This window comes from Microchirus variegatus, assembly GCF_963457635.1.
Source record: "Microchirus variegatus genome assembly, chromosome: 17".
Classification (NCBI taxonomy): Eukaryota; Metazoa; Chordata; class Actinopteri; order Pleuronectiformes; family Soleidae; genus Microchirus; species Microchirus variegatus.
In genome coordinates, this window is record NC_139818.1 from 20,879,289 (window position 1) to 20,904,057 (window position 24,769).

Genomic DNA, 24,769 nt, shown 5'->3' on the forward strand with positions numbered 1-24,769 from the left:
ACGACAACTGTGAAATACGGCCTGACCACTGGGTAGTAATTCAAGAGAAATTACCGGGTTAAATGTATTTTAGAATAAATTCAGCTACCGAATCCTCTATTTGGAGTGTTATTTGCACGGTTTCCCCACTCTAAGTCCCGTTAAACTGACACAAATACCCCCGTTCTGTGAACGAAAATGGTATCATCCATAGGCAGCAAACGCATCACCATGGTGATTGCTTGAAGTCCTTACCTTACAGTTATCTTCATAGTTATCTGGATATAGCAGTAAATATATGGTTTATTGCATTTGAAATAGTAGTAAAAGAGTAAAAAAGCAATAAAGAGACATAGCATAATATACCTGTTGACGCTATATAATGCATCATGCTGCTATAATGAGCCGCCTAGCCCCAGTGGCCTAATGGATAAGGCACTGGCCTCCTAAGCCAGGGATTGTGGGTTCGAGTCCCATCTGGGGTGAAATGTTTTTGATTTTCAGCTTAAAACTCCCACAAATAACGTTATTTATACACCTTCGTTTACATATATATTCATTTTTTGAATGCAATGGTTCGAGCTAACATCATCGGCAGTAACCGCACAGACACCGCGAAGCATCACAATCGTATGTATTTGCCGAGGAGAATCGCAGGGAAACCCCAGCCGAGCTGCCATGGACACACGGAGCCTCACACTGTGCGCGCTGCTCAGCACTCTGGCTTTATTATTAGTGCAAACTCACCGTAAGTAACGTTTCCGTGATATATCTACAAAAGAAAGATCCGATATCATAAAGCTAAATGTATTAGGAGAAAAAAGTTATTTATATGTAAATTCCATGTAATTATTATATACGTTTTTCTTTTCAAAATATTTCTCTTAATATGAAAAAAATATACAGGGATTAGGTTTTTCCTGTCTTATTATACCACGTAAAGGTAATTTTAAACATTAAATGACTACACAGGAAATTGTGATTGTACACTCATTTATGTTATTATAAATCTAAGTGTTATTTGTCTGAGAGGGAGGAAAAAAATCAATGAAAAATGCTGTGTTTCCTTCATTTTCATGACGTCGTGACATTATCTTATATAATGAGTGTTATCCAACCTCAGCACCGTGACCCTGTCCCATCATCCTCTCTCCACCGCTCAGGCCTCAAAGAGGCCACCGTGCACTGGGACGCTGCCCAGAAGAGTGTCATCCTGAAGGAGGAGGTGATGGAGACCGACGCTGGAGCCTACGGCTACTTCAACGACACTCTGCTCCTCTCTGGATGGGGAGTCCTGGAAATACACGCAGGTTATGGAGGAAGTCCACAGGAAGAAGAGACCACCTACTTCCTGGCTGGTTACCTTGAAGGTTACCTCACTGCTGAGTGAGTGTCCCGACTCAGTATTTACTTCTGAAATGTTTGCATTTAGCCTTGATTTGGACATTTTTCTCATGTGTTTGTCCACTGCAGACAGATGTTTACCCATTACTCCAACATGTACCCGCAGCTGATAAAGGACGAGAAGGTTTTGGATCCCCTGACAGAGTTTCTGAGGTACAGTAACATGTATTTACAGTACATACAGTTAATGACAAATGCTATATTTACACATTTACAGGGTGTGAAAAACAAATGAAGACACTCATGGTAAATAACAAAAAGCATATTTGGTTGAGTCTTTAATCAATCTCAGAAGACGGCGTATATATTATATACGTCACTTTCACACTGTTTATATTTATACATTTATTATTATTGTATGTACATTTTATTATCTTATTTATCCTATATTTTGTCTACATTTTCTTTCTTATTTTGCTGCTGTGTCAATTTGAATTTCCTCTTTGGGGAATCAATAGGAGAAAAAGAGCTTTTTTCCTTTATTTAATTAGTTTTCATCTTTATTTTATCTTTATTTTTCTAATATTTATTGTTACTGTATCAGTTTTGCACCATTATACAAAAGCAAATCTACGGTGGCCCTGAGGTGCAAAATACAAATGTTTTGCGTTTTTTGTGATTTGCGTTTTCTGTGATTTGTGATTTTTGTGATTTGTGTTTTGTATTTTGTGTTTTGTGTTTTTTGATTTGCGATTTGCGTTTTTTGCGTTTTTTGTGATTTGCGTTTTTTGTGATGTGCGTTTTTTGTTTTGCGTTTGTGTTCTGTGATTTGCGTTTGCGTTTTTTGTGATTTGTGATTTGCGTTTTTTGTTTTGCGTTTGTGTTTTTGGTGATTTGCGTTTTGTGATTTGTGATTTGTGTTTCGGTTTGTGTTTTGCATTTGTGATTTGCGTTTTTTGTGATTTCTGCTTGTGTTTTGTGATTTGTGTTTATCGTTTGTTTTGCACCTCAGGGCCACCGTACAAATCCCTTGTATGTTAACACCAAGTTTACAATAAAACAGATCTTCAGGGAGTCCTGGTCAGGATAGCAGCATAAATAATACAAACAGTTACAGAGACAACACCATTTCTGATATAAAAGTAAAAGTTAAAAGAGGGTAATTAAAGGAAAGTAAAAAAAGAGATACATAATAAAGTAAAGTACAGAAGTACATGGGTCATACCAACAAGATCCTTAATCCGAACCCCTCTGTGTCTTATTCTGATGTTCTGATGCCAGTGTCAATTCACAGCTCTCAGGACCAGTGGGCGAGGGAGCAGGTGAAGTTCAGGAGAAACCACGACCCCTTGTGGAAGCATCTGGGACTGATCCTGGCCCAGCTGGACGGACTCCACGCTGGAGCTGCACAGTGGGCAAAGAACACACACACAGAGGTGAGTAAAGTTGTTGCTGGATCGTTGTTACAATATCATTTTCATTCATCTTCATCTTCATCTCATCTCTCCCATTTTCCCCCCTATCCAGCCTCTGTCAGTGTTTGCGATCCAGTTCCTGAACGGCGTTGGTGACCTCCTGGACCTGGTCCCGGCTCTGACTCCCCGTGCCAGTTCCTCCACCACAGGCACAGGCGCTTTCAGGGTGCCAGGAATGGGCCACTGCACTGCTCTCATAAAGGTTAGGCCCCGGATCGTTTGGCTCAGACTGTGAGGGAGCACCAGCACCAACTGCTTTTATTGTGAAGTGTGTCAGCGAGTGCAGAAGGCCGTGTCCATACAAAACCAATGCAAATAGAGACGAGGGCACTCAGTGACGTAGTATAGTCAGGAAGCCTGTCATTAGGTTTTATTTAAGGACATTTTATGAAATGAATGCTGCTTTATCTGTAAATAACCGCCCTTAAATGTGTTCTTTTTCAAGTAATGAAAGAGAAGATGACAAAAGATTGAATCTGTTTCCCTTTGGGCCTGTTGAAGATTTGTGTATTTCATGTAAATATGGCAACCTAATTCAAATATGGCCTACCTGCATAATACGTTTTTGGTTAAAATCTGGTTAGCGCTTCGATTTACTCATTAGCATGAATTGAAAAGTAAATCTGAAGTTGTTGGTGAATGGGTTTAGTTCTTCTGAAGGTCCATATTCGGTCATAGACGAGTCAAGACCTTGACCTGAAGATGGCGCTGGATGAAAAGTCTAGGAACACCAACACAATGATGTAGATGATAATGATGACTGCAAGTATATCTACTAATGTGCACACTTTAATCATTATTTTAGTTATAAGAGAACGTTCTCTAAAGGTTGTATGAAGATTGTGACAAAGTAACTTTCTGGGAACCATAAGTGCAACAAAAAAACAATTGTTAGGGGAACACGAGGAAAACTTTCCATATCAACCACAGGAGAACATGGGGGGAATGTTCCCACAACCAAAAAGTAACGTTCTGGGAACCCAAAATTGTTAGCTGGATACAATGTTGGGGTAACATATGGGGGTAAAGGAGAGTTTGGGGGTTTTTCATGTCACAACCTCATTCAAATGCAGTGTTTTGAGATGATACCCGTGACAGAATGGTCACTTTTTTATAATATTACCTAAGTAATTAAGTATATATACATGCTCTTCGCTCTCCTCTGTGTCTCAGGTGCTGCCAGGCTTTGAGAACCTGCTGTTGGGCCACTCCAGCTGGTACACATACGCAGCCACCATGCGCATCTACAAACACTGGGACTTCAAGGTGTCAGACTCACACACCGCCACTGCGAAGATGTCGTTCAGCAGCTACCCCGGTACGTGAATCTTCGTCTTCCATCCATAACATGGACAAAATGCAATATAATACAAAACAACTATTGCCAGACTTCAGATTGTTATGATTAAAAACAAGAGTTTCACACTAAAACAGAAACACATGCATAAAAGATTATATACTGTATATATACATATATATGTGTATATATAAAATACAGTCATATCAATAACGACTTTCCTGCTAAAGCCCTGAGCTGAAGTGAATGCTCTCTGCTTTAATCCACGGTTTCATTTTCATCTTGGGGAAATCCAAACACTGACGTCAAACCCACGACTAAACCCTCAAAGGAACTGTCCTCGCTGCACGTTATTATTCTCCAGACAAACTGCAGTTCAATTACACCTGTGTTTACAGGTGCACGTCTGCACAGTCGTGATGAAATGGACTGTGGGGGCAGTTTTGTGGGAGAAAGGTTTACCAAAAAAAAAAAAAATCCTCTTAAAGGCTCCGTTGCTACCAGAACCACATGCTGTTTTTAAGCCTTATTTGAATAAAGATGAGATGAAACGCACTGTTCGTACCAGGGGGAGGTTAAGAGGGCAGCAGCGTAAGAGTGCTACGTAAGCATCCTGCTAAAGCTGCATGCTGCAGTGACAAACATTTCGTATACGCAGCAACAAAAGCAGCTGTTGTTGTAAGACTAAGACGTGGCAGTGGTTATAAAAGAAATAGGTAAATCCTGGAGTGGTACAAATACTACAGACCTCGTATTTTGCCTGGTAATTTAAAGGTGCATTATGTAATAAATCTAAACCAACTGGCCATTAAATCCTCCTAATATGTCACAGAGACTCAGGAATAATGTTCATATAACAAACTGAACTCACCAACAACAACAGTACAGACAAAATATTTGCAAATCATGTTTATGTTTGGAAATCATGTTTTGGCATGTGGCGCCACCTACCGCCGTCTACCAACCATTGCAGTCAGTAGAGTCTCAGCTGCCGAGCAACCACGGGGTTGCCAGTTACGTAACCTAAAAGAATTTGAATGTAACCGTTTTTGGCCACATTCTTACATATGGCGCCTTTAATCTACAGCAAAGAGTAATCTCACATATTCTACATTAAAGGCAATAGCAACTAGAACTGTTACCACAAATATGGCGTAAAAGAGGCATGGAAATGCAACCAGTAAAGAGGAAGATAGCGAGAGAAGATGGAGACACTAAACACTAGAAGAAGTTAGAAAGAAAAGAAAAGAGCAGAGGGTGAAAGAGGGAAGGAGAAGAGACCAAGAATGAAGAAAAAGAAGAATTTTGAGGCCAGGATCTCCAAATGAAAGCAAAATAACGAGTAAAATAAAAAGATTATATGGAGTTTCAATGATGACACTTGAAGTATTTGTTTTACACTGTGTATTTTAGGCATATAATGAGAAAAAAGTTTATAATATAATAAACGATACACACCTGTGTCAGATTTCATAAACATATGCATAAACACAAGCAAGAAAAAAGACCCTAAATTTGCACGGGAGTTCATGAATGATTTAATCCAACAACACAGATGCAACACCGCGACTAATAACTCACTGTGGGATTTCCCTACGTCACCATTAACTTTCCCTTCCCTTGTCAAACATTTGCTTTTCAATATTTGCCCTAGAATAACTTCTCTTCCTCCTCCTCCTCCTCGGTGCAGGCTTCCTCATGTCTCTGGATGACTTCTACCTGCTCGGCAGCAGCCTGCTGATGACTCAGACCTCCATCGGCATCTTCAACGCCTCCCTGTTCTCCCGGCTCGGTCCTCGCAGCCTGCTGGCGTGGCAGAGAGTGCGCCTGGCCAACAGCATGGCGCACAGCGGGGAGGAGTGGGCGCACGTTTTCTCCAAATACAACTCAGGTGAAAAAAAAAAACCCTCTTGGAGATGAGTCAACGCAGGACGGAGCTGAGAGGACGATGATGTTCTCCACTGCACTGACACATCACAATAAAACCCCCACACCGAGAGTACACGTCGTTAATAATGCATTTACAAATATATGAGCAGGATTTGGACAAACACAAGATCTAATAAAAACAAGGCACTGAGCTTCGGCAGTGAGTGAGACAGACGCTGCTGTGAGAAAGACACATGCAGCTCAGTGATAGTGGAGCAGATTTGAGGAAAATCTGTCACAAGTGGAAAGAAGCACCAACATTTGATCCAAAATGTCATTTCAAACCATCTTTTACATCACTTCATTTTCTGGCCCGATTTCAGTCTCTTTCTGCCATTTACTCAAAAATATTTTCTAAAATAATGTACAAAATATGCACAAACACAACATTATTTATTGCAAATGTACAAAAATTGTCAATTTATTTGCTCATGAGGAGCTGAACCCTTTGCTTACCACCCGTACATGTCATTTTTACAGCATGATAGATAGATAGATAGATAGATAGATAGATAGATAGATAGATAGATAGATAGATAGATAGATAGATAGATAGATAGATAGATAGATAGATAGATAGATAGATAGATAGATAGATAGATAGATAGATAGATAGATAGATAGATAGATAGATAGATACTTTATTCATCTCACAGAGAAATTCACATGGCATATAACAACAAACAAAATGTTGTGTGTCAAGTGGCAAGTAAATAAACCTTAACATTCTCCATTTGCTATTCTAGAATTTTTTTTTATCTGATACCAAAATCACTGAAATCGGACCAGGAAATGAAATTCTGGTGTAAAAGATGGTTGGAAATGGCGGCCATCTTTAAAAAGTGGTTATAAAATAACCCTAACCCAGATTCATGATAGGCTTCATTAGCATCGTGTGACCTAATTTAACAAATGTTTGAAATGGACATTTGTTTTATTTAAAAGTTAATGCACTACAGCTTTTAAGAAAACGTCTTGCAGGGATTGCTTTCTAGGTAAAGGAAGGTAAGGAAGTAACCCTAACCCCAACCCCAACCCTAACCCTAACCCCAACCCTATGGCAGAGCTGCAAGTTTAGCTTCCGCTGAATGACGTGTTTTTGGATGATGTCAGAATAAAGTAAGAGTGCTGTGTAAGGGAAAACCACACATGACAAATTTGCATATAGCGATAGCGCAGACTCTCATATGGACTATCCTAATTATTACACACACACTTGTGCGTGTTAATTGAGCAGCTGCTTTGATCTGTCACGTCATGTTGCCATGGGAGGGCGGAGGAGAACACAGTGTTCTTGGCACCGACGCCGTCATCCTCAAGCTGCTCTAACTGCTCTCCTCCTCCTCTTCCTCCTCCTACTCGCCGCCGTCAAGCCAAACTGTTGTGGCGCCGCGCGGGCCGGCTAACGCCAGAGCCTTCACCTTTGTGTTCTGATAATAGGGTTAGGTGTGGGATTTATTGTCTGAACAAGTCAGTGACTTCTGAGGCCGATGTTTAGTCAGCTCCAGATCCCACAGGCACGTGCAAGACAGTGCATGTTGTTTAACCTGCACTCTTTGTATGCAAGAAGCAAAGAGAACACGGCTACTCTGTGACATCAGTCGAGAAAACTTTGGTTCTAGAAGGTCCAGAACATAACACGGTTGAGATTCGAATCAACCAAGATATTGTACCAGATACACGAGAACCTTAATCTGCTACACTCTTAGAAATAAGGGTTCCAAGAGTGTCCTTCTACAAGGGCTGAGGTTCTACCTGGAACCATTTGCTTTCCTGAAGAAAGGTTTTTCAAGGGTTCTTGGTAACACTAACGGTTCCAGTAAGAACCATTTTGATCCAGAGAACCCTTTAAAACCCTTCCCGAACAAGGTTCTACCTGGAACCAAAAGTGGTTACCCTATGAGGACAAGCCGAAGAACCTTATATGGGCAACAACGATTTTCTGGAAAACCATAGTCATCAGCTGCCCAATATAGATGTTTGTTGGCCATCATGGTCAACATCTTGCAACGTGCAACCAAAGACAATTCAGAAAAACCATTGTCACGATCTATTCAGTATGAGTTGTTGACATGGAACCCCCTGTTCTTTTAGGTACATACAACAGCCAGTACATGGTGGTGGACCTGAGCAGAGTCTCTCTGGGCCACAGCATCAGGGACGGAGCTCTAACTGTGGTCGAGCAGATCCCTGGGAAAGTGATGCACTCTGATCAGACTCAAGCTTTACGCAGAGGTAAGGATCACACGATATGACGTCACCCAAGCAACACAAGGGACTTTGGAGCAGCTCAGAATACTTGGTCTGGTGAAAACCACAAAGTTGTGTATGGAATGGGAACAGGTCTTTGCTACTTTAATGCCCTTTGGAGCTTCATTAGAGCTTAGCTGCTTAGCAATGCAAAACGATGGCGTACTACCGGAGAACTCCATCGATTTGCATTGCAAAGCGTCTATTGTTATTCTTACGCGTTTCTTCTTCCTCGTCCCGCAGTTTTGAGAAAACCCCCACACATCATATATCAAAACGTGCGGCTTGATCGGGAATGGTGTGCTAAGACTTTTCTATGGGTCTCGAGTTACCATGGCCACCAAAATCGCAAAAAACGGCAAACGGTCAAAAAAATTATCTTTGGAGTCTCATAGAGTCGTCATACCTTAACGTAGAGACGTGGTTGAAACTTTAAACGGGTCACAAGACTCCAGACTTTTCTCACTTAAATCAACAGTTTAAATGTTGTACTTTTTTTTGGACGTTTTCAGAGTGGCACACTCTAGCTGAAGGTCCATGAAAGTAATCGCAGAGCTCTCTAAACAAACTCTTCCTCTTACCCACAATTTCCAACTACACAGGCAATGTTTACATAAAAAAAACGTTGCTATGGTTGTTGTCTAACCCTGTGAGTTGATTTCACTTTCATATGACTTCAGGTTTTTCTTAAAATCACCTATATTCTGGTCAAACCTCCCATTGACTCCCATGTTAAAATTCTGGAGTTTGTCTCTCTCTTTCTAAGTTTTAAAGGTTCATTCTACCCAAATATTCACTGATTCTCCATCAAGTCCTGCATATGAAGACATTGGCATCAAGAAGCAGGCACGATCAAAATTTCATCTCAGAATTTTCTAGTTCTGTTTAGTGTTTTTTTTTATGTGCTACGCCTCACAGGTTATTGGCCATCCTACAACATACCCTTCCATGTCGAAATCTACTCCCTGAGCGGGTTTGGTGTGATGTGGAAGAGATATGGAGTGGACTTCTCCTACGACCTCTGTCCCCGAGCCAAAATCCTCCGCAGGGACCAGGCCAAGGTGTCTGACCTCAACTCCCTCAAACACATCATGAGATACAACAGTAGGTAGAACAATATTACTCTTGTTTCTCAACAAGTATTTTTTAAGACAATCGGCAAAAGTAAAAAAATGTCAGGCTGGTTCTGTTGCAGACTACAAGAGAGACCCCTACTCCAAGGGCCATCCATGTAAGACCATCTGTTGCCGTGACGACCTGAGACCGAGGAGGCCACGCCCAGGAGGCTGCTACGACACGAAGGTGAACATCGAGTTTGAGAAGTGTGTTGATATATTTTGCAGTGGGAGCAATATTAAAATACACAGGGAAGTCTTTGTACGTGTAACGTTTGTGTTTTTGATTATTTTGAGATTTTAGATTGAGATTGAGATACATATTTGGTTAGGTTTAGGGTTAAAATGTGCTCCGTTTTGTTGTTTCCCGTATTAAGTCTGTACTTCATGAAGACACTGTTGGTTCTTCACTCAATTAAAACAGACACAAATGTCATCATAGCATGTGCACGGCCTTAATTTGCCATTTGAACCCCCTATAGAAGGTCTGCTCTCTCTGCCTCCCTGCTCATTTGTGTCTCGCGGTGCAGGTGACAGACTTCCAGATGGCTCTCCAACTGGCCGCTGAGGCAATAAACGGCCCCACGACGCAGGGGGGTCTGCAGCCGTTCTCGTGGCAATCGTTCAACCTCACGAGCCATCAGGGTCTGCCACACACCTACAATTTCCCCTTTGTCACCATGAGGCCTGCACTGCACCGTCCCTGAGAGCCTAGAAAGGTCATGTTTGCGCTGTGGTCATAGATATGTCTCATAAACGTTCAGTTTGTTGGATTAAGGGTGGATATCTGCAGAAATGTGATATTTAGAATGATATTTTTATTTAGTAGTATAATCACCTGAAACTAAAAAAAGTAGTAGGTTTGGTAAATTATTCCTTGATGTATAGGTGTATTGTTTGTTTCTCTCCATAGTCAACTGGTTGCAATCAATTTCACTAAATCTTACACATTACACCTTTAATGATTCTGTGAATGAGTAAATATAGACATAATGGGACAATCTGTTCAACTTAATCTCCTGCTGTCCAGTTTGAATTTAACGCAATTAGTGTTATTACATTACTCTGTGTCCAAACTGATTCACGCCAGTATAAGGTACAAGATACTTGTTAATAAATGACATGCTGACCTATCTGTGCATTAAATGCTTTTAAAAAAAGCATTTTTAAAAAATCAATTTACTTTGTTATCTTGTTTTGAATGTATGTTCTATTCAGTGTTTACTCTGGTTTTGCTGTGTGGAATAAAATGAGACGAATTTCTGCGATTATTAACTATAAGAAAATCAACATTTGTTGTAAACAGTACATTTATATTTTGTGTTAATTAATGTTTTGTTATTCAGAGTAGTTTCACAAAAACTACAAGACCCTATGTTTGATCCTGTCAATTATTATGAAGCACAGACAAGAAACAGGAAAGGGTTTTTTTTCAAAATAAAACTTTCTGTTTTAAGTGTTCTATATAGAATGAAATCCTATAAAATATAATAGATATTTATACAATACATGCATAAATATCGACCATTAAAAATTACATTGATAAATAATTGTTATTCGTCCATTTATTTTAATCATTTATTTATGCATTTATTTATGTATACATTATTTTATTTATTATTATTATTATGCAATGTGTCATCCTCCATAGATGGTGGGCTAACATACGAAAAAAAAGAGCTTCTTTTGAGGCTATAAACACCATCTCTTTATTCATTTATTTTATTTTAATTATACACTAAAAAACATAAATAAGATAAGTATTTTTCTTTTCCTGCCCGATAAATTCTCCTGAATTTCACACTCGTGAGAGGTAACGACAGCTGTGAGTATGCAGCGCTTTTATTTTGAAAGCGTTTTCCGGATGTGTTTTGTCTCATTTTATGTACCCTCTCCTCGCGACTGATCTGCGCGTGAGCGTGTGTGCGCGCGCGGGGTGGTGGGCGGAGCTTGTTCGTTTGGTCACGGAGGGAAAAAGCGGAGCGATTCAACGGACACAGGTGGACTCCCTCTGCCCGTTTTCACCTCGCGTCTCGCGGCTTCTTCCCCAAATGGCTACGACGGCGGAGGACCAGCTGGAACCGGCGGACGACGCTCCGCAGTTGTCGACAGAACCGGACTGCCGTCACCACAGCAACGGCAACAGCAACAATAACAACAATAATAACAACAAAGACGGCGAGGCGGGAGAGACCGCGACCTCCACCACCACCACGACCACCTCCAGCGGCAGTAGCGACACCACGGAACCCGGCACGGCGTCGCAGAGCATCGGCAACGGCTCAGTCATCAACCCGAGCGGTGGGAGCAACGGGAAGTGGGTCCGGCTGAACGTCGGCGGAACCGTTTTCCTCACGACGCGACAGACTCTGCTCAAAGAACAAACTTCGTTCCTGTACCGACTGTGTCAGCAGCAGGACCTACACTCAGACACCGTGAGTCCACTTATAACCCGGGGTTAAAACCCCCAAAACACTTATTAATTTATATCCTCTCTCCTTATAACTGTGTTACACTTTCATATAAGCGAGCAACGTTGTATTCTGTCAGTTTTGGCTAGTTAAATATACGCTATTGTCCCTTTAATAAGGGCACATTTAGCCCTTAAATATGGCTGGTGTTGACCTGGCCTGAGAGACATTTTGAACTGACCCTGTGTGTGTGTGTGTGTGTCTGTCTCTGTGGTTGTAGCTACACCATAATAACATCTCTACTACATTCCTTCACTGGTTCACATTGTAGTTTCCCTGCGCAGCTCAGATGCAAGAGATTCAGTTAAAACTCCCACATAAATGTAATATTATGTATTTTTTTGAGATATCTCTGAAGTGATTCCCATGCTTTTTCATCATGACCCAAATAACATTAGAAATCACTACAAGAGCAAACAAGTGCACAATATGACATTTCTGATTGACTATAAGCCATTTCCTAGAGCTACATGTTTGATAACTTAGCCACAACTTCATTTTTGGGGCATGTTTGAACTGATCATTCTGAAGAAAAGGGTGACAATTGTTTTAGCAACTCAAAAATCCAGTCTTTGGGAATACCAGGGTTAAAGGAAATCTAGGTTAAGTTACATTCATTTCTTAGAAGTGGAAGATAAAATTCAAATTCAAGCTCTACACGGTATGGTACGTGAACTGAGAAAAGGGTGAACGACACCTCTGTCAAGGCCCCGAGCAGCTCTCCAACTCTCCAACGTCTGCATTGACACCGTTCTTCAACAAGAACTACAGCATTCTACGTTATGGCGTACGTCGCAGTTACACAGGTGGAAATATTCACTGAGTGAATGTCTTGGCAGAGGCGGAAAACAAGGGTGAATGATTAGAAAAAGAGACCGTACGTGAATTTGTGCATTACTTCCATTAATTATTCAAACTGTGTGCATACGATGAGCGATAGGTTACATAAGCTGGGTTTAAAATGCAAGCTACTCAAAAAAATAAAAGCACGATAGTTCCTTTTTTAAGGTTTAGTTTTCCATCTCTAATTATATTGAAAAATAAAACAATGTATGTTTACATAAAATGCTATTACACAAGCTACCGTACCTGGTTTACCGGCGTCGTTAGCTTGTCATTAAATACACGTTACTGTGATATTTATTTATTTTACTAGGGTCACACATTTGATATCCGATTCCTTGCGTCCAACTGCAGAGGTCATTTCGTGTCTGTGGCAAACCATACCGCTAACCAACTGTAGGGGGAGCCCGAGAGCAAATTCTACGTTGTGTTACTTTAAAAGTTTTGATGCTAGATGAAGATCTACGTAGGTTGAGGTGACGGATATTCAGCCGCAACATGCAACAATAAGCTTCATTTTGCAAATGTTTAGGGTTAGCTTTCGGTTCAACCGTCGCTATGTTTGCCATTTAACAGAATGGAAATATATTTTGCATGCAAATGCAAATGTGTCCTGCACTGTGGCATTTTTAAATTAAGCGTATATATATAAAAAAGTGGATAAAAACAGTCAAATTCCTTGTTTTACTTGGCCAAGAAAGACGATTGTTGACTCTGAAATGAACACCTGCTGCAGCTCCAGAGCAGGCATGGAATTGTCCAATGACCAACTGAACTGTACTCTGTGTGTGTGTGTGTGTGTGGGGGTGTGTGTGTGTGTACCTCAGCATCATTCCGAGTCAGATGCATGAACACGTGCCTCCTCTTCTGCAGGGAACAGCGCACTCAGGAGCTGCTCTGGCATCACATATATATCTATATATGTATGTATGTAGAGAGACAGAGGGGGGGAGAAAGCGAGGCATGTATTCAGTGTCTCCCAGTCACATGTTAACCTTACACACTGTAAAGAGCTGCAAGACTCATGAATGATGCAGGTTTCTATTATGCTGCGTGTGTGTGAGTGGCAGAAAGAGGAGGATGGGGGAGTTTGGTTTCTTATTGCAGCGCGGACTCTGCTGTAAGTCGACATGTAGTCACAAAAACCTCTCATCTGTGTCTGCTCTTTGTTTGAAAATTAGATATGTGTCGCGGTGTCGTTTATTTACAGATCAGTATAATTATGTGCAGCGTTAAGTGCTGCGTCTTAAAGCCAAGAATACATCCAGAGATATCAGTATTTAGAGGTTTTATTTAAGAAATGCAACGATTATTTAATGAATTAACAGATATTTGATATTAATATATATAGTCATATAATTTTAGGCCAAACACATTGGTTTTTGGGTTTTAAAATGCGACTTGAAATTAAAAGTCTTTCCATTTAGGGCTTTTTCTCAGACAAAATCAGATACTATGCGACCATTTTATATTTTTATTTTATAGTTGTTTATTACATCCCTAAAAAGATCAGCAAATTAATTGTTGATGGATAAAATATGTTTTTTTTTGGTTAATTCAGTTAATTTAATACCAGATAAATCACATTTCGGGCTCCAATGATTATTGGATTATTAATTAATTACTCGATTAATAATTATATTAAAAATAATAATGATAATAAAAGTAAGTTTCTCAGATTTTTTAAAGCTTCTTAAATGCGACTATTTTCTGGTTTCTCTGCTCCAATGTTACAGAGAAATCATTAAAACGGAATTATTTTGGTTTGTGGACAAAAAGAGACATTTGAGATCATTGTTTACCAGATTTGGATTTAACAAGTACTTGATTAATTGAGAAAATAATGGACAGATCAATCCATTTATGAAAGTTCACAAAATTCCTTTTTAGATATTTGCTTGTACAGAAAACCCCTCATCTCACACTTCCCTAACCCAAACATGTTAGTGAACCTACGCCGCCTTTAATTAGCATCAAAACTCAAAAGATGTCTAGTTTGTCACTTGTGGCCTCTTGTTAAAAAAAACAACAACATGGTGGTCCAAAATGGCGGCGTCTGAGCTGATAAAAGGCTCAGTCTGGGGATAATTAAAAAACACCAGTTTATACACTCTGGGAGGTTGTACGCCTATAAAAAAGTTAAATATTCATCTAAATTTTACACACTGGACCTTTAAACTGTCCCCCAGTGTCTCATAGATGCCGCAGATAAAGAAACACAACCTCCGCTGAAGTGAAATAACCTCCAAAATTTGACTTGGGAGTTTTTTTTATTGCTATGCAGTGGTGATGACTGTTCCCCTGCCGCACCGCGAGGCTCCTGTGGAAAGAAAACTCCCGTGTGACCTTCAGGCTGCGACCTGGCAGCAGCTTCCCCCTGAAGACACACAGTCACACACCAAATCACTGCCTCACACACACACACACACCCTAAATCTCGCTGCCGCTATCTTCCTTTTGTGTTCTGCATCTTTATACTTTTATAAGCCCCAAATCTCCAGAGACACAGGCAGAACCTTAATTTTAGTGCTATTTTTATCCGCATTTAAACAAAAACACTGCTTTAAATAAGATGGAGGTTACATGAAGGGCTTTGTTAATCAATCCTTCTCTGGCGTTTATGTCATTTAGTGAATTGTTAATGCGTTTTTACCATGAAAGCAAGGTCATTTAGACTGTTTTCAAAGTCGAAAGAGAGGATTGAGGCTTGTGTTTATAGCTCCAGTCGCCTGAAGGAAAATTCAGTTTTGGTTTACCTTTTTGACGCCGCTCCTTTCAGTCCCTCTCGCAGACTCTCTGATGATCACATTGATGCCTGAATGGGGCGAAACTGGAGAAAGGTGGCGAGTCAGAGTCTAGACTGAAAAATTCACCTACAGGTAGAAATTATCGGGGTGTCATGTTGTGTTTTTGTTTGTCTGCGGCTGAGTCTTTTGACCTGAGAGTGAAAGCGAGAGTGGCTTTCACTGCAGACAAAAGCCAGGTCTAAAAAGCGGGTTTTTAGTAGAAATTGGCTGTGAGGAGTCAATTATGTGGCAGACTGATCGCACAGTGAACAAGGAGAAAAGATCTGTCGTTTGTAAACAGAGCACACAGATGCAACTTTATCTGTCCAGTCAATACAGGTGGCTGAAGCTGTAACGATGTAATTTCATGAGCTATCTGCAAACACAACAGCAGTGCAGATTCTACAGTACATGCATGGCAACAATAGTCCCAGAATGACTAATCTACATATATGACATTATGCTCCCAAACTCTACAGATCAGTTTCATAGCGTCTTCACTTATAATATTAAATATTATGGGAAACAAAAAAAACAATCGACACATTAAAGAAAGAACACATGGTGCTAAGGCATTTACTTGCATGTTAAAAGTCCGATTTTAGTCAGACTAAGACAATAATTTGGTTTTCATTTACTCCGACAAAATTCGAGCTCGTCTTAGTCAGACTAACATACCTGGATAATGCGATTCATAGTCCAATTACTCCTCTATGTATATGCTTAGTCCTGGAGTCGGACTTAGTCCTGGAGTCGGACTTGGTGCACCAACATTTCCTCCCCGATCTTTGACCTGGAAGTAGAAGGAGACAACGTATAAATTAATTAAATGTGACTTAAAGGTCAACAGGAAACCAATTGTCCAATTGCCTGTCTTAGTCGGACTATGGCCTTACCTCGATTAAACATACAGAGTGTCTTTGAAGATGCAGTGATTCCACACCAGACTGAAATCAGGTTGTGGTAGATGTCACAGATTGACCCAAAGATGACTTTCACAATTCAAATGCGAGTGTTTTCTTCCTTCACTCAGCTGATTTTATCCGCACTGAAGTCTCGTTCTGAAGTGCTGACGTTGGCGCGCCTCTGCTCAGGGGTTCTGGGCTGTTTTTTTAATTAACCCACAGTAACACACATATTTACAGTTGCACACACACACACATTCTTGTAACTGTGTTTGACTGTTATAAGGAGATTAGCGCCACCTCTGCCCAAGCTATCCTTGTGCCATCTCAAGCCAATTACATGATGTAGCTGCCCAGATAACATTTGGTCAGCAGGTGTAACATGGTACCTGTTTGTATATAACCATGTAAATGTTATTATTACTACAGCTCTGTGACATTGCTTCACATTAAAACCAGAGTGATTTTACTTTTAAATGTTAAAAAAACCAGCCTGAATTCCACCGACATGCCTGAACTCACGGTCGGTATCTGTGTTTCGTATTGGCAGGCACCAGGATTTTGATATTTGATGAAATAACACGGCGTTGTGTGGACTTGCCTTTTTGTTATAATTGTGTGAATAAGAAACGGGGGGCAGATTTCACAAAAGAGCCTTAACAACAAGACAATACACTGATAATTGTAGAGGTTTCGCTGCTAATTTCGATGCAAACACCAAGCTTTTTAACCCACGGATTTAGAGTTGAAGGCACATGATGATATCAAATGTGTTTCTCAGTGCAGGGCTGCTCGACACCTCCTACAGCGAAAAATGTCACCAACACTGAGAAGTCATCGGTTCAGCCAGGCCATCTGTGCTGTCCACAGTGATCTCCAATTAGAAAATCACACTTCAGAGTTTTCTCTCAGCTCAGAATAACATGAACAGGAAATATAATGTGTGTGCAAATCATTTCAGCATCGACATAACGATGAGTGCATCTGTGTCAGGAAGTCGCCGTGTTACAGCATAGATGTTTTTCTTTTATAAGACTGTAAACATGACAGAACTAGTTTGTTCATGTTTGTCAGTTGTGGACTTGATTCTCATGGATTAGTGCACTAATCACAAAAATCAACTGTGTTAAACTTTAAATGTGTAGTTTTACAACAACATTCTCAAAAACACTATGAAGTAAAATTCTGCAATGTTTCATCTTTATTATAATGGTAGTATTTGTTGCAGTACTTTAAGACAGGATGGAAAAGCCATTTTATACGTTGCAAGAACTTTTCAGGATGAATAAAGCCGTGTTTTATCATGGTACAGTTTGGTTTGGTATAGTATGGTAGGGTTTGGAACAGTAAAGCCCTCGATTCGGCCAAATTGCCACATAAAACACAACAGACAACAATGGAGGACATCCAGCAGCATTTCTGCTCGGTTTGTTGCTGTTTGTCTCAACAAGTTGTCAAGCTTTGTAGACGTCACAAGGTAGTCATGCATTTCTGTTGCCCAATCAGACTATCCTGGGTCTAGCTCCACTGTACCATACCATTACTCTGGTACCCCAAGGGAGGGCTACTGAAAAATGGAACTGGGGCCGGTTATTTTGGTACTATTCCCAACGGTAACGCGCTAAAAAACTGGACCGTACCAAACTGTTCCGCTCGGCGGAAACACGCCGTAAGACAACCATGGATTGACTAATGAATGTCGATCCAAACAGTTTGGAGTCTACGACTGAAAACACAAAGTAGCAAAGTAGTAGTTTGCTGCAGTTTGATGGGTAAACACTTCTTGGCCCCGCCCACCCCCTGCTCTGCCAGTGTATACACACAAACGCTCCCTCCCTCAGTCAGCAGACAATGAAAGTTTACTCATCCGTCCTAATGAAGGCAAACGCTGGCAGAACAATAACAATAAAATCAACTCAAATTTTCACCGTTTTGCAGCTTTAAAGTTAATGTTCTAAAGCTGCAAATAAGTCACTGTGAATAACCACTAACTGTGTGTGTGTGTGTGAGAAAGAGACGGCCATCACATATTTAGGAAGCTCTTCCTGAGCATCGTCATGCCCACACTGTCAAGTCAAGTCATGTCGACGAGGCACAGCTCTAGCTGTCTCTCTGTCTGTCTGTGTGTGTGTGTGTGTGTGTGTGTGTGCGTATGTTCATGCTCCGTCCTACAGTCACAGCCCTTCTATGGACTAATTACTGTGATTTTTCAATGCTGACACACACACACAGCACTGCCTCTTGATTTTCACATCCTGTCCCTCCATTCTGTCCCTCTAGCCTCTCTGTGTATTTCCTTGTCACGCACACACACACACACAGCAGTATTCCATGCATCCTCATTCTCTGTCTGCGTCCCACTGTCCCTTCGTGTGTCTTCATGTTTACTATGTGTGCAAGTTCCCCTGACCTTCATGTTTTTTCGGGCGGGGGGGTGATAAGTCATCATATTTTTGTCCTCCATCAGTGTCACACTCTCTCCTCTCGCCTGCTTGCAGTTGCTTTACAGTCAGAACCAGTCCACTTATGTTTGTCGGTGTCTGCATTAATGCAGTCAGCTCACGTCTCTCACTGTGGACGCCATCATCAGAATGCAAAGACTGGCTGGCGTCGAAGAACGATGGGCTGACATTACACCGCCTATCATTCAAAAAAATAAAACAACTAATGTCTATTTCATATATATATTTGGACTTGTTTTTCCAGGTTCCTCCTGAAGCTGACCAGGAAGTGACAGTATATTGAATAGCCACTAGGGGGACAACTCTGCTGGTTACAAAAATGGCTAATTTAGAATGGAAGTCTTGGAGAAAATGAGGCCATGAAAACATAATGAATCTTTTTTCTTTACCGTTTTAAAGAATTTCCCTGTGAACACAACATAATTTCAGGAAATATCTTTGCCCAAATATTTTGTGCTGTTTCCGATTTGGCGACTTTTTTAAAACTTTTTTAAAAAGCGAGAAATCAACCAACTTTCTGTTGTAAACCCGAATACTTGCTTGAAATGCACAATTTTAAACGTAAACAGAGGCACGGACAAGCTGCGACTGTGCAGTGTAGCTACTGTGCAGTGAACACTGATCTGTATTGCTAGCATCTTTTCAGGCTGACGTTAGTTACTTTTCATTGACGGTAGTTGCAGCAAGAGATAGTGGGGGAATATGACGTCATCGTTTTCCTACAGCAGCGTATTTTCTGTCTACTCGGAAACACGGTTTATTTGGAAAAATACAGTTTCAGGTCCCTTAAAACACGGAGAGTGTGGAAAAAAACCTAATATTGACCGATACTGAATCCCATCCCTCGTCTGTGAACATGAGTTAGCGAATCCTCCGCCTGTATACGTTCCTTTTACAACCCACTGAACTGTGTGTTACTGACACATAATCAGGTCACGCAACCCATGTTCCCCTTTCATACAGTCACCCACTCACCACTTGTCCACCTTTTACATCCCCCGTGTTTGTAAGTCACGCACGTGAAGAAGACCCCTGTATGTTTTTGTATGGATTTCTTCAGCAGCCGTTTCTTTTGTGAACTTGTCTCTAAAAGGGAACTTTGCCTTAAGCATGAAGTCATCACGAGGAAGAGCAGAGTCTCTGTGTGTGTTCGTGTGCGTATGTACAGTATGTCGGAGGATAAAAGTCATGACATAACAGCTGAAGTAGCCTGGAGGCGGGACATACAGTACTGTGTAAAAGTCTTAGGCCAACGTTGGATTTGTTGTTTCTACTATAACGCTATAATGGCTATAATGGTTTTAAAATCACATATTTTTTCGATAAAAATCAGCTTCTTCAGGTTAAAATGTCAAGTATTTAGCGAGATTTGCTCTTACACTTTTGACAAATATCTGCTGTGAAAAAGGTATAATTACTCGATACATGCTTGAGCATCACACACATGAACGCATTGATCATTTGCTTATATATAAGTACCAGTTATATATGTATTTTTCCTCAAAACTGTAAAACATGACATCATTTGTTCTCTCTGGGACTCTTATTTTGAAGGCAGAGTCATACGCAGTGTATCTGGCTGGCGTGTGTCCAGTGTGGGCAGCCAAAGCTGCATACTTAAGATGAAAATAGCCAACCAGGATGTTTTTTTTTCTTCCCTCTCAAGCCAGTGAACTTTTATGTATAAAAATAGCAAAAAATAATAATCACAACAGGCCTCCGCTGCTTGACAAACACACTCTTATTAGCATAAAAACATAAGACAAAGAGGCATACGTCAGGAATCTGAATGCATGCAGTGACTGTTATGGTGATGCTATAATGGACCGTGTGTGTGTCTCTGATTCCTCCTCTAACAGGATGAGACGGGCGCCTACGTGATTGACAGAGACCCCACCTACTTCGGCCCCATCCTCAACTACTTGCGACACGGAAAACTGGTCTACAACAAGGAGCTGGCTGAAGAAGGTCTCACACACTTTAACGCTTGAGCCATGAATTGACCATAAAAGCAGTTAAAACAGCTGAAAACTGTTGGAATAAGTTGCATGAAAAACATGTCACCCACTTGTTTGTTGTCAGGTGTCCTGGAGGAGGCGGAGTTTTACAACATTACGCCGCTCATCAAACTGATCAAGGAGAGGATCGTGGAGAGAGATTGCAAAGCCACGCAGGTAAAAATACAACACAGTGTTTTTAAATCATGAAGTTTTTGGTGTAAAGTCAGACACACTGGGTTTTTAATACTGACAATTATAGATGGCAAATAGTAAGAATAGTGTTTAACTTCGGTTCCGAGGATTTATCATGCTTACTTGTCATTACAGTAGCTCCTAGACCATTTGCGATATCTAGAAAATTCAAAAACTATGGACTGGCCCCCGCTTTTGCCCTACCAGTGCACTGCCCATAGGCCTATATAGCAAGAGCTGAAGAAGATTTTTCAGTTATGGTAATGCATGATAAGCAACGTAAAGGCTAACAACAATACAACAATAATAATACAAACACTGTGCAACCTCATTAGACACAACGCAAATCATATAGGCTGTCACAAAACAGCTAGCTACGCTAATGCTAATCGCAGCCTCGCTGCCTAGCTTACCTTTGGAAACGGGTTTGCCAAGTTAGCCTCAAAATAGTAGCATGCTATTGCTTAATAAATATATGCTCGAGTATTGGTGAATGGACACCGACTTCGTCGTTCCAGTATATTTTTTTGGACAATTCTGCAGCCACGAAACAAAACATTAAATCAAAATATCATGAAGGCAATTGGTTGTTTGAGACGCCATACTGTGAAGACATGAAATATATAAGGATTAATGTGGTATTACGTAAATGTGTCCGTTTACAAGCACACACTATTATGGTGTGTGTGTGTGTGTGTGTGTGTGTGTGTGTGTGTGTGTGTGTGTGTGTGTGTGTGTGTGTGTGTGTGTGTGTGTGTGTGTGTGTGTGTGTGTGTGTGTGTGAGTGCGATCTCTTTGTCAGTGATTTCACACTTCTGTGCTTCTCTGTGGAGACCTGGCTCTCTCCGCCCTCTCAAACACACACACGCCCACGTCGTCACTATTGTTCTTTGAAAATAGAAGTGTTGGTTCTTCACTCGGCTCACAATATCTCATTATTATTATTATTATTATTATTATTATTATTATTTATTTCCTCCTCTCTGTTTGCTGCATGTCATCATGTTTAAATATATAAATGGTTATCTTTGCGAGCCGGTTCACTGGTCGCTGAGTGCTTGACATGTTTGGGTTTTTCTGGATGTGATGACCTGGATTTCTTTAACCCCTGAGCTCATTACACTGAAGCCACATGAATGTCCTTTTCACCTCCTCCTCCTCCTCCTCTTTCTCCTCCCTCTCTCTCACATCAGCAGGTGCCGCCCAAACATGTCTACCGGGTGTTGCAGTGCCAGGAGGAGGAGCTGACCCAGATGGTCTCCACCATGTCGGACGGCTGGAAGTTTGAGCAGGTCAGCGTGCGCGCCTGCAGAAAGCCCCGCACCGGACTGCTCTGGACTGTGGGTTGGACTCACGCTGCTGCTGACCCTTAAATCTTGACCCCCCCCTCCCCCCTTTTGGCCTGATCCCTTGGTCCTGATCCCGGAGCCTTGCGCTGTTTGCACTTCCAAATAACATTCAGGCTTTTCACACTAAACTAGAGTTTTCCTTTCAATTATGGTGTTTTGACTTAGTCCCCATAAGGTTCACATCCCCAATTAGCCAGTTCTTTCAGTCACTTGTGTGTGTATTTCAGCCTCTCACGCACTAAACTCCATAGAGAAAATCTCCATTTTGTGTCACTTAGATCTAAAATAAGGGTTTCCAATTTCCATGGTCTAAAAATGGCTGATTTTCTTTATGGACTTTCTCTATGGAGATAAACATTACTGTACATAGCAGTGGCGATCACTCTTAAGTAGTGCTGGGCACTTGCGTTAACGCCGTCAAACCGCCGTTAACGCAAGGCGCGTTTCCGTGATGACTGACGCATGTGGCGTTATGTTTACGTGCAACGGCACCGGAGTCCAGGCCCCCGTTTACCAGTTAGCTCCGTTAGCTGCATTAGCTCCTTTTAGTGACGTTAGCGCGTCTGTTTATTAAATGAGAAGAGCAGCGCTACAAATAACTAGCGTACCCATGTACTGCGTATGTGTGTCTCTGTTTTTAAAATTTAGCACTACTTTACAGACTCATTTTAACAATGGGGAGTCGCGTAAACATGACGTCACATGCGTCTTTTTCCGGTCAGTCGTCATGGAAACGCGTCATGCGTTAACTAGTGTCCAGCTCTACACTTAAGACAGCGAGGGAAGCTCAGCTTCCTCTAAAATGTCAAAGTCAAATATCCACTATGTCGCATTTACATGTCAACGTGCGGCGGAACGCGTTGCTAGTTCGTTAAGAATCAGCGGGTTAATCATCTTACGTGATTTCCGTATTCCCGTAGCAGCCTCCGCGTTAAAACCACTTGAAGTTCAACTGGACTTCAGCTGTCCTATGTGACAGTGAGCTCAACTTCCACGGAAGCTCAGCTTCTCTGGGAATCAATAGAGCAGTGGGTGGACGCTGGGCTCATGCATGACGATTGGATGAACCGTCTGAAAGGCGGAGCCAGTTTTTTTGAATGACAGCGACGCAGAAACACAGCACGACAGTAGAGCCTTTTCTGCCTCAGTCCTGTGTGGATTCTACGAGGGGAAGTAGCTGCTCGTCGTCTGTTATTTACTCGGCGATATAGTGATTATCGCGTTTCCCTGTTCTTGCAGAATTTGTGTATAAATAACTGGGCCTGAAACGAGCTTCCCGTCTGTTTTTCAAAGACCAGCAGCAGCCGCCACTGCTGTACAGTATTGTGAATATAACGATAATGCCGTGTTTTTCACTGAGAGCTGGTGTTCATGTTGTCAGGCTGGATCTCACACACACACACACACAGTGCACTCTTATTTCACTAGAGAGAGAGAGAGACGCTATAATTCAGTAGTGACAGTCGTTTTAACCCCCCCTCTCCTCAGCCACTGCTCTGGCACCGGGCTCCTCTGCATGCCGCACACAGTTTTCACGCAGAAGCCGATTCACACGCGCTTTCGCTGTTTCCACACGAGCACAATTTATGCTTCTGGAGTTTTGTGACTGCAGGGTGTTTTCCTCTTCCACCACGCATGACCCCCCCCCCCCACCTCCATCCTCCATCCCTAAATCCCTTCCTTGCTGTAGTACGAGGGGACGTCCTCCGGCTCTCTCTTGCTGTATTCTCTTCACATCTTCCCGACGCTGACTGTGTCTCCTCTCTCTCTGTGTACGTGTCTCTCTCTCCTCTCTGCAGATGGTCAACATCGGCTCGTCCTACAGCTACGGGACAGAGGACCAGGCCGAGTTCCTGTGCGTCGTGTCCAAGGAGCTGCACACGCCCGGCTCTGGGCTCGTTCAAGAGCAGAGTCACAAAACAAAGGTGAAAAACACACAAACACGTTCAAAGACGCAAGCTGTGTGTGTGTGTGTGTGTCCTCGTCTGGTCTTTCCCTCTCTCTTTCTTTCTCTGTGTGTGAAGAGGGGGATCCATCACTTCCTCTTATTGAAGTGGATGTTGGCTTTGATCGTGCGCTCTCTCCTCTGAATGTCACTCGCCTCCAAATGTCACTCACTGACTCACATCCATCGCTCACAGAGCTTCCTCTCTTCCCTTCTACCATCGATCTTTCTCTTCCCTTCTTCCTCTAACACAGGGGTGTCAAACTCAAATACAGCGTGGGCCAAAATCTAAAACTGAACAAAGCCGCGGGCCAAGGTTGAACAAATTAATCTTTTAATAGGGACCGAAACAAGTTTTGCATTGAATATTGAACAAGCAAGGCTTATATAACTTTATAGTGACATGCAAAATCGAGTTTCAAATAAT

General features: G+C 41.6%; 2 protein-coding genes across 2 annotated transcripts in view; both read left to right on the plus strand.

Moving 5' to 3' along the window:
- Nucleotides 1-551: 551 nt before the first annotated feature.
- LOC310939080 (phospholipase B-like 1) lies at nucleotides 552-10,096 on the plus strand (the record flags this gene model as incomplete). Its single annotated transcript, XM_083903747.1, has 11 exons — nucleotides 552-609; nucleotides 1,143-1,365; nucleotides 1,453-1,536; nucleotides 2,618-2,759; nucleotides 2,851-3,000; nucleotides 3,972-4,116; nucleotides 5,786-5,986; nucleotides 8,119-8,259; nucleotides 9,193-9,378; nucleotides 9,470-9,576; nucleotides 9,920-10,096. The coding sequence occupies 11 exons, from the start codon at nucleotides 552-554 to the stop codon at nucleotides 10,094-10,096; spliced, it is 1,614 nt and encodes a 537-aa protein (XP_083759873.1).
- Nucleotides 10,097-11,440: 1,344 nt separating this feature from the next.
- kctd17 (potassium channel tetramerization domain containing 17) overlaps nucleotides 11,441-24,769 on the plus strand; it is a gene marked incomplete at both ends in the record, with an annotated part of 14,317 nt that continues 988 nt past the window's right edge. The window contains 5 exons of the mRNA XM_083904029.1: nucleotides 11,441-11,824; nucleotides 20,716-20,824; nucleotides 20,939-21,030; nucleotides 22,242-22,388; nucleotides 24,197-24,322. Coding sequence (XP_083760155.1) covers nucleotides 11,441-11,824; nucleotides 20,716-20,824; nucleotides 20,939-21,030; nucleotides 22,242-22,388; nucleotides 24,197-24,322 — 858 coding nt within the window. The remainder of the gene's footprint in view (nucleotides 11,825-20,715; nucleotides 20,825-20,938; nucleotides 21,031-22,241; nucleotides 22,389-24,196; nucleotides 24,323-24,769) is intronic.